Source organism: Podarcis pityusensis (assembly GCF_964106645.2).
Source record: "Podarcis pityusensis genome assembly, chromosome: 3".
Taxonomy (NCBI): domain Eukaryota; kingdom Metazoa; phylum Chordata; class Lepidosauria; order Squamata; family Lacertidae; genus Podarcis; species Podarcis pityusensis.
Window position 1 is genome coordinate 8,404,208 of NC_138026.1, and position 9,806 is coordinate 8,414,013.

Below are 9,806 nucleotides of genomic sequence, written 5' to 3' on the forward strand. Positions count from 1 at the left end.
TGCAAGTTCTCCTTGACTGTTGGCTGTGCGAGCACAAAACTCCAAAAATTAGAACTTAATCTAATTTACCATGTTTAATGTACTTGTATTTAGTAAACAAAGCTAATAATTTTGAAACTGCCAGACTTTCCTCATGCTGTAATTGAAATTGTTATCCATTCTTTGCAGATTAGCTTATGAAACAGGAAATGTTCTGGTTTAAAAAGTCGGAAACATTTTCACCAAAAGTACATCACTGATGTTAAATGTGCAGTCTGGCCAAAGATATTCTAGAGTATCCTTCTTTACTTTCAGGTGGTATTTATAGGATAAGGAAACGGAGTATATGTATTGATGGCGGTTTTCTTATGAGCATCTTTCATGTCAAATGTGCTTGTGGTTGTTATTTTTAAAAAAATGGGCATTTAAAAATGTAACCGGCAACGGACGTACAAGGAATTGTGTCCCTTAATGTTGGATATGTGCAGGCCACTTAGTTGTGACCTAAGCGAGACAATCAGATGTAAGGGCCTGTTGAGAAAAGAAGTGTCATGACATATTTTTCATCTTTCACAGACGAAAAACGCAGATTACTGAGCCAGGTTGTTCGACCTCAGGAATCGCGCTCACTTAGTCCTATGCACCTTTCAGAAGACAAGCAGAGCCGGTGGAAAGACAGCGACCGAAAGCCGGAGAGAAAGGACAGCTCCAGACACTATGAGGAAAGTGATTTCAAGGAGCGGAGTTCCTCTTCTGGGGACAAACAGCGAGAGCAGCGGGAGACCAACGAAAGTTCAAGGAGCCGTGTGCAAGAAAACATAAGCAACCGGGCTTCTGAAGAACGAGAGGCTGCTGACCATGCGCACGAAGATAAGAAAAAAGTTAAAATACAGAAGAAGGCCACGAAGAAGAAGAAAGAAGATGACGTTGCGCTGGAGCGCTTTGTTAGCGAGCCGGCTCCAGAGAAAGCCCAGGTCTTTTCTCCCAAGAAAGCGCAGAAAAAGAAGAGCACTGAAAAGAAGCGCAAAAGATCTAAAGGAGATTCTGAGGCTTCTGATGAGGACAGCGGCCCACACCAGAAAAAGAAAAAAGGCCCAAGGACACCACCGGTAACCACCAGAGAGGAGCTGGTGGAAGCAGTGCCTGAGAAATCTGTGGTCGTAGAAGCTGCGCCCAAGAGAGAGGACACAACGTTTAGCGACTGGTCGGATGAGGACGTTCCAGAGCGTGGGGAAAGTATTCTGGAGAGAAGTTCTGATGAGCCCCACAGAACTAGCCATCGCGCAAGGACTGAAGCCGTGGAGCCTCCTCACGTGGTTGAGGAGCCCCCTCACCATAAACCTACGGAAGAGAAGAGAAGCAGCAGTCTTTGTAGCAATCGGAGCCGTACCTCCAGTCGACTTCGCTCGCCCTCCAATGATTCTGCACATCGTAGCGGAGATGACCAGACCGGCCTTAAGAAGATCCTGCATAGCAGCGCCGGCGACAGAGAGAGAGAGAGGAGGTGTCTAGAAATTGCCGGAGAGCGCAAGTCGAGAATTGATCAACTAAAACGAGGGGTTCCCAGCCGCAGCACCTCTTCAGGTAGTTCCACTTGTGTTCTTTGCTTGCACAAGCTGCCTCTGCCCGCTTTTTCCTCAGATTCTCATAATACCTCAGACCTTTGCTAAGCATCAGTCAACACCAGGGAGAGGCTGCAATGGGGAGAGGATCAGGAAAGTTGCTGGCTTCCGCTTACCCAAGTGTTGTCTGCATTTCATAATCTTTAGCCTCATAAAACAATTCCCTTTCATTGTTTGAAGGTTGGTTGTTGGTTTATGATTTTCCTGATGCGACGCCCTCTTTAAGTTTTGAAATTGATTTGTAGACTTCGTTATTATCTTCATTAATTGCGTGAATTTGGACTCAAGAAGTTCCCGTGGCGGCTTTCAGTTTAAAATGGCATCATAAAACAATAAACAAACCATGATGCCTTTTCTAACTGTGGAACATCTTTAGATGTTCAATGGCAACTGCTTAGATCCTTAGTAGCGTCACCTTTGCCTGTATTCTAAGGCGGTACTATCACAAATAGATTCTGCCCTTGCTGGTTGGGGATCAATATTTCATTTGGACAAAAATGTGGGAAGGTGTAACGGTGCATCTTCAGAGCAGAAGCATCCAGACTTTCTGCTTTCCAGGAACCCTTCCCAGATTGAGTCATTTGCTGAGGGAGTTTTTCCTGTCTGCCAAAGAAACAGTGAATTGTAGGGATGGGGGTCTGGGAACATAGGATCATACCCTAGTTTGTAAAGCAGCACTTAAACCACAGTTTCCTAGCGTGGACATCAGGGGAAACTGTGTTCTAACAAACCAGAATATCACCTTCAAAGGGGAAGAGCAAGAAGAGAGCTGGCGGAACATGGTTTATTCTCAGCCAAGCTCTGTTAGGTGTGTAGTCCATGTACAACACAGTCATGCATCTGCTTAACACTTTTATCCAGATCGACAGGATTCAAGGAGCCACAGTTCCAGGCGAAGTTCTCCTGAATCAGATCGTCAAGGTCATTCCAGATCTGGGTCCTTTGACAGCAGGGAAAGGGTGCAGGAGAGAGACAGGCATGAGCACGATCGTGAACGGGACCGACGAGAGGCGAGGCAGAGAGACTGGGACCGAGATACAGCCAAAGACTGGCTAAGGAACAGAGAGCGGGACAGAATTCGCGAACGAGAAAGACAGCGGGAAAAGCGAAGGGATACAGATCGTGAGAAGGAGAGGCTACTCCTGGAGAATCCTGAGAGAGATCGAGGTGCCAATATTTCCTCTCAAGCAGAGTTGTCCAAGCACAGTGAAACAAAACCGGGCAAGGAGCATCCAGAATTTGAGGTGATCTATTTGGACTCTACCTCCCTCGAGAAGGAAAGGCTAGATAAAGACTTGGGACCTTTGCAAGGATTCGAAGATGGGGTTGAAGCTGAGAAAGTGGAACATTTAGAAGGTGATGTATTATCGGTCTGTTTTTGCTGTCCAAATACCTGAATGAATCTTCTTGATGGAGAATTGAGTGTTTCATCATCTTCTTGTTTGAGGGTTCTGATCTTGGGTCCACTTCACAACACCATCTCAGCAGTGTAGCCAGAGCCCTGAACAGTGTAGATTCCTCTAGAAGAGTGTGTTTGACTCTTCTTCCATGACCTCCAATGCAAATCATTCTCATTCATTCTCTCTCTCTCACACACACAGTTGCTCTAATAGGATTGGGGAGGGACATGGACATTATCTACATCCTCTGTGCCCTGCCTCCTGGAGCCAATTGCACTGAGGAGTTTATGCCAAGGGAAAGACAGGAGAAAAAGGTTGCAACATATTTCTCCCCAAACACTGTTTCCCTGCTAACAAGAACAGTAAGGTAAAGGTAAAGGGACCCCTGACCATTAGGTCCAGTCATGACCAACTCTGGGGTTGTGGCGCACATCTCGCTTTATTGGCCGAGGGAGCGGCGTACAGCTTCCGGGTCATGTGGCCAGCATGACTAAGCCACTTCTGGCAAACCAGAGCAGCGCACGGAAACGCCGTTTACCTTTCCGCCAGAGCGGTACCTATCTATCTACTTGCACTTTGATGTGCTTTCGAACTGCTAGGTTGGCAGGAGCAGGGACCGAGCAACGGGAGCTCACCCCGTCGCGGGGATTCAAACCGCCGACCTTCTGATCGGCAAGTCCTAGGCTCTGTGGTTTAATCCACAGCGCCACCTGCGTCCCTAACAAGAACAGTAGGGGATCCTAATCTCATCTCCTGCAGCATGTTCAGTTGGCACTTAAAATGACAACAAAGATGTGTATTTAGTATGGAAAGTTTCTTGTTAAAACTCTTAACCAAATGGGTTTTAAAAAGTCTTCCCAAATATAATATGCAGCTCACATTTGGTTTGGATCCAAAAACTGCTATCTGCTCACACCGAGGGGTGATCTCTGGTTTTTGCCCTTTGTGCTTCAGCCACCCACATCCCATGCCATTTCAAAGAGGGGCCCAAGACTCTGGAGCATTTTGTGGGGGGTGGGGAGAGAGAGATAGGCAGCTTTAGTGGGATCACTTTTCGATAAATTGAACCGGACTCTCAGACATTAGAATCCAAGCCATGGAAGGTCTGCATTTCATTGATGTTGGTATAGGTGAGCTTGAAAGTTCAAATAGATATCTTTTGGTACTGTTCTTCTGTAGGTGGAGATGATGAAGTCAAAATAGATGATATGCAGTCAATGGGATCTGGTGCTGGAGAATATGAGCCAATTAGTGATGATGAACTGGATGAAATTTTGGCCGGTGATGCTGAAAAGAGGGAGGACCAACAGGACGAGGAGAAGATGCCAGGTGAGTTTTAGCAATTCCTTTTATTTCAGGCCTGTGTGAATTGAAATAAATTCAACCCTTTTGCTTTATGTCTACACAGCTTCTATGTATAGATAATCTGTACTCTGCAGCCTGCCTAATTTATACACATTAAATGAGTGGCCTTCATTTTGTGATTTTGCTTAATTCCACTTCTGTTAGTCACGGGAAAGGGGAGAGAAATTTTCCTGTTCTCTTAAGTTTTGTATCCCATCCAAATAACAGAATAACATATCAGTTTCTGGTTTGTAAACAGCTCTTAAAGTACAGCTTCCTGGTCCAGATCATGGGAAACCATAGTTTTAAGAAGTCATGACTTCAGCACCAAAGCTGGGAACATGATGGGAGGGGAAAGGAAAGGAGCCATTGTGGCGTAGAGGTTAGAGTATTGGACTAGGACCTTTAAGAGCAAGGTTTGAATCCCCACTCTGCCATGAAGCTCACTGGGTGACTTTGATCCAGTGACCATCTCCTACCTCATAGGGTGGTTGCGAGGATCAAATGTGGAGGAGAACCATATGACCACCTTGAGATCCTTGGAAGGTAAAGCTGGTGTATGAATGTAATGAATAAATATGGATGCAGGACTTGTTCCCAGTCTAATAAACCATCATTGGTTGCGATGTCTGAACCCAGCCACATCCCACTTGAGCCAGTCACCGCCTCGCCTCCTAATCTGCATCACAGGGTTGCTGTAGAGATGATGAGGGGTAAAACTCTGTATGCCACCTTGAGCTCCTTGGAGAAAAGATGGGATATAAATGCAACCAATAAGATAATAAGAAATAGGCTTAATAGCCAAGTGACTTGGAAAGAGTTAAAAATGTGCCATGATATTTTTTTAAAACCCCAAACTTTACTGTTTAACTTCTGTCCAATTATTAAGTCTTGCCAGGGCCAGAATGAAGGAAAGTCTCTCTCAATGTTTCTCATCAAGGAAGAAACTCAAGAGATTCCTCTCTTCTCCTCTTCCATCCCCCTTTGCTAGAGAGTAGCTGGCAACTGTCACTTACCGTATTTTTCGCTCCATAAGACGCACCTAGTTTTTAGAGGAGGAAAGTGGGAAAGCCCTGTTTTTGGGGGGAGCAGCTCACAGTTGTGCAGCTTCTTTTGCAAAGGGGAAAAGCCCATTTTTTGAGGATCAGCTCAAAGTTGTTGAGCTTCCTTTGCAAAGGGAAAAAAATCCTGTTTTTATGGGGTTCAACTCACAGTTCTGCAGGTTCTTTAGGAAAGGAAAGGGATCTGTTTCTATAGTTTCCAGACAGATAATCTAATCAGCCAGTCACATGTCACTGGGGAAACAAACAGCCTCTGCCTGCAGGACATTCAGCAATGGAGGCCTGGGCAAGGGACCGGGGCCAGAAAGGGAGCCAGCGATCGACCACACATTCGCTCCATAAGACGCACAGACATTCCCCCTTCCTTTTTAGGAGGAAAAAGGTGTGTCTTATGGAGCGAAAAATACGGTAGTTTATTCAGAAATAGATGTCCTGTGAATTCCAGAATTCTAGCCATTTAAATGACTGTGGTATCCATTGTATGGTAATAAGTGAGAGACCATAATTTTTTTCAGCTCTGCCTTATATGTACTGTTGAGCGGAGGAATAACTTCTTTTTTGTGTGTGTTTTCAGATCCTGTGGATGTAATAGATGTAGACTGGTCTAGTCTAATGCCAAAGCAGCCCAAAGAGCCGCGAGAGCCCGGAGCTGCTCTTCTGAAATTTACTCCCGGCGCTGTTATGTTGAGAGTCGGCATTTCCAAACAACTCGCCGGCCCTTCACTCTTCACCAAAATTAAAGAAACATGCCAGAGAACAATAGAGAAGCCTAAAGGTAATAATTGGCTTGCTGGATGTGTCCAAATGAAGCTAGAAAAACATCCAAGGATTTTGTTAGTTTTGTATAGTTAAAGGTAAAGGGACCCCTGACCATTAGGTCCAGTTGTGACTGACTCTGGGGTTGCGGCGCTCATCTCGCTTTATTGGCTGAGGGAGCCGGTGTACAGCTTCCGGGTCATGTGGCCAGCATGACTAAGCCGCTTCTGGCGAACCAGAGCAGCGCACGGAAACGCTCTTTACCTTCCCGCCAGAGCGGTACCTATTTATCTACTTGCACTTTGACGTGCTTTCGAACTGCTAGGTTGGCAGGAGCAGGGACCAAGCAACGGGAGCTCACCCCATTGCGAGGATTCAAACCACCGACCTTCTGATCGGCAAGTCTTAGGCTCTGTGATTTAACCCACAGCGCCACCCGCATCCTTAGTTTTGTATAGGCTGTATCAAATCAGCCGTTTGAAATGTCCATTCAAGTAGCAACATGCCCAATAAGTATGACGTGCGTAAGGGGATTTGTGTATGTGTTGCTGCTCCGCTGAAATATTGAAATGTTGCACACAAACCATCCAAGATCCTTGTAAGCGATATGGAAGGTAATATTTACTCTCACTGTAAAGTATCCCCAAGTGCAACACTTTAATTTTCTGCATAGGAGTGAAAAGCCACCGTTCACTTAGCTGAGGGGGAAATAAAGGATCAGAGAAACTCTTGGGATGTGGGCCACTCATAAGTTACCGTGGTCTCCTGATGACCCTAGTAATCAAATTTGGTACTCCATCATTCACTTTAGTTACACACACTCTTCTCTTGACATAGTACAGCTGTATATTGGTGTCTTATCCATCATTTTACCAACGTTTTCTTAATATTATATTCTTTATGTTGCTTTTCTGTAGATGCCGAGAACTTATTTGAGCATGAATTTGGGGCCCTGAACATGGCTGCCCTGCTGCGAAAGGAAGAGCGATCTGGCCTGCTGTGTAATCTTGGTCCCTGTTGCAAGGCCCTGTGCTTTAGGAGAGACTCCGCAATCCGCAAGCAGCTAGTCAAAAATGAAAAGGCAAGTGCACCTAAAAGGCCACCGCATCACAAACACATTTTAAACACTCAGTAATTGCAAAGTGACTTGATCTTTTAACTTTGAGACTTGTTTCTATGGAATCATCTTTATATGCATCTAAACCAACCATCTTTATATGCATCTGTACCCTTCCCTTGTTTTGTAAGCCACCTAAGTTAGGCTCCTTCTGCAAATGGGTTTGGTACTTGTCCAGCTACCAATTTTTTTCCTTTTAAAAAGTGGCAGAAATTTACCGTATTTTTGCTCTATAAGACTCACTTTTTCCCTCCTAAAAAGTAAGGGGAAATGTGTGTGCGTCTTATGGAGCGAGTGCAGGCTGCGCAGCTGTCCCAGAAGCCAGAACAGCAAGCCGGATCGCTGCTTTTGCTTCGCAGCAATCCCTCTTGCTGTTCTGGCTTCTGGGATTCAGAATTTTTTTTTTCTTGTTTTCCTCCTCCAAAAACTGGGTGCGTCTTATGGTCTGTTGCATCTTATAGAGCGAAAAATATGGTAATTGATGACTGAACACTAGAGGCTTTTAAGACCTGATGACTTCTCACTTTTGTGGCTGTTTTGAGATGCTCTTCTCCCCTGAAATAATTCTAGATACCTGTGGAAATTAACATTTTCCAGACATACTGCTAAACGTTCTTCCAATAAACCAGGCACTGTTCATTAGCACTAGTTGTGTAGCATCTTTAAGTTCATAGAGTGACAGTGTCTGAACCCACCATGCAGCTGTGACTAACTTGGCAATTGTTCTCCATTCAAACAGGGCACAACCAAACAAACCTACACAAATCCTCCAGTGGTAGACAACGAGTTACTGCGGTTGAGTCTACGGTTGTTTAAACGCAAGACTGTTCGCCAAGTTTCTGGACAAGAAAAGACAGAGGACACTAAGCTTCCACAACCGTATATCCCAGAAATCTGCATGTCCTGAGCTGGTCGGTGTCTCTGGCCTTTTCACTGTTTGATAATAGTTGATGTTTCCATCTTTATTCCTGTGAAGAAGTATGTTTGTGCTAGAAGAGGAAAACACTTTCCATACGTACAGTGTTCATTACGAGATGAGATAACGAAGAAGGTTGTTTGTACAACAGTTCGAAGACCTTTCTGTTTGGTTCACTGCATGTTTTTAGTACATCTAACTACAGATCTTATTTAAGAACTCACTTGTATTTAAGTGTGTGAAGATGTCCATTTTTGGAGACTTGTTTTGTCACCTGCTATTAAATTTTTAAGAAAAAACGAGATTTTTTAAAAAGGCTTGTGTACAAAGTTTCTTCTGCAAAATTTTCTTATCAATGAGGTTTTTTACATTTAGTGCAAAGCTCGTTTAGTCTGTAGCATTCATGTCAAAAATACAACCACATAAAATCTTGTTTTCTCAATGTGTGAACATTGTACTGTTACCTTCATTTTTGGGCTAGCATAATTTAGCTTCAGCAACACAGAAGCTAATAATGTGATAGCTCTTTTTACAGATGAATGCATTGCTTTTATAACCATTGCTTCCGTCTTCCTAAGTGGAAACACTTCCCCAACCAAAGGTAAATTGTTTGCTTGACTAGTAGGAGAAACACCTGTTCCAGGGAACAAGGGTTGAGTAAGAAATAACCCCTTGCTTCAGAATACTCAAAGTACAATGTAGATTAACCTGAGAATAACAATTCCCATATAATGAAATTAGTTTATATACTAAAAATATAGAAATACATCTCCGCAAAACAGTCTAAAAGGGAGAACCCTGTTCTACTGAAGTGAATGGAAACATTCAGAATGATTAAATGGGATCAAGGGTGCAGTACAAATGTAACCTCCCTTGTGGGGTTTAAGTTAAATCACACGGAGTTGTTGCTTATGACTACGTCTCCCTATTTTGCTGGCTGAAGTGCTGATGTTTTAGGTTTTAGCAGTACATACCAACATTACCAACATGGGGATGCGGGTGGCGCTGTGGGTTAAACCACAGAGCCTAGGACTTGCTGATCAGAAGGTCGGCGGTTCGAATCCCCACGACGGGGTGAGCTCCCATTTCTTGGTCCCTGCTTCTGCCAACCTAGCAGTTCGAAAGCACGTCAGAGTGCAAGTAGATAAATAGGTACCACTCCGGCGGGAAGGTAAACGGCGTTTCTGTGCGCTGCTCTGGTTCGCCAGAAGCGGCTTAGTCATGCTGGCCACGTGACCCGGAAAAACTGACTGTGGACAAACACCAGCTCCCTCGGCCTATAAAGCGAGATGAGCGCCGCAACCCGAGTCAGCCATGACTGGACCTAATGGTCAGGGGTCCCTTTACCTTTCTTTACCAACATTATATGATTGCCAGACAATGGATGGAACCAATTTTGTGACAAAAAGGGGATTGTGCCAAAAACGGCATAGTGTATGTAATGCAAGTGAGCTTCAGGGAACAAAGCCCATAAACTTCTTCATCTTACACCTGCATATTCTCAGAGTTGTCTTTTGATGTAATATAAAAACTGCCTTGCTGCACAAGATGAGGATCAAAGAATTGTACACTTGGAAGAGACCTTGAGGGTCATCGAGTCCAACCCTCTGC

General features: G+C 44.5%; 1 protein-coding gene across 4 annotated transcripts in view; it reads left to right on the plus strand.

The window, feature by feature from the left end:
- ZC3H13 (zinc finger CCCH-type containing 13) overlaps positions 1-8,641 on the plus strand; it is a 49,588-nt gene extending 40,947 nt beyond the window's left edge. For all 4 annotated transcript variants that reach the window (XM_080998909.1, XM_080998910.1, XM_080998911.1 and 1 more), the window contains 6 exons: positions 556-1,563; positions 2,463-2,957; positions 4,181-4,330; positions 5,981-6,181; positions 7,080-7,243; positions 8,019-8,641. In XM_080998909.1, coding sequence (XP_080855035.1) covers positions 556-1,563; positions 2,463-2,957; positions 4,181-4,330; positions 5,981-6,181; positions 7,080-7,243; positions 8,019-8,186 — 2,186 coding nt within the window. In that variant the 3' untranslated portion in view covers positions 8,187-8,641. The remainder of the gene's footprint in view (positions 1-555; positions 1,564-2,462; positions 2,958-4,180; positions 4,331-5,980; positions 6,182-7,079; positions 7,244-8,018) is intronic.
- Positions 8,642-9,806: the final 1,165 nt, after the last annotated feature.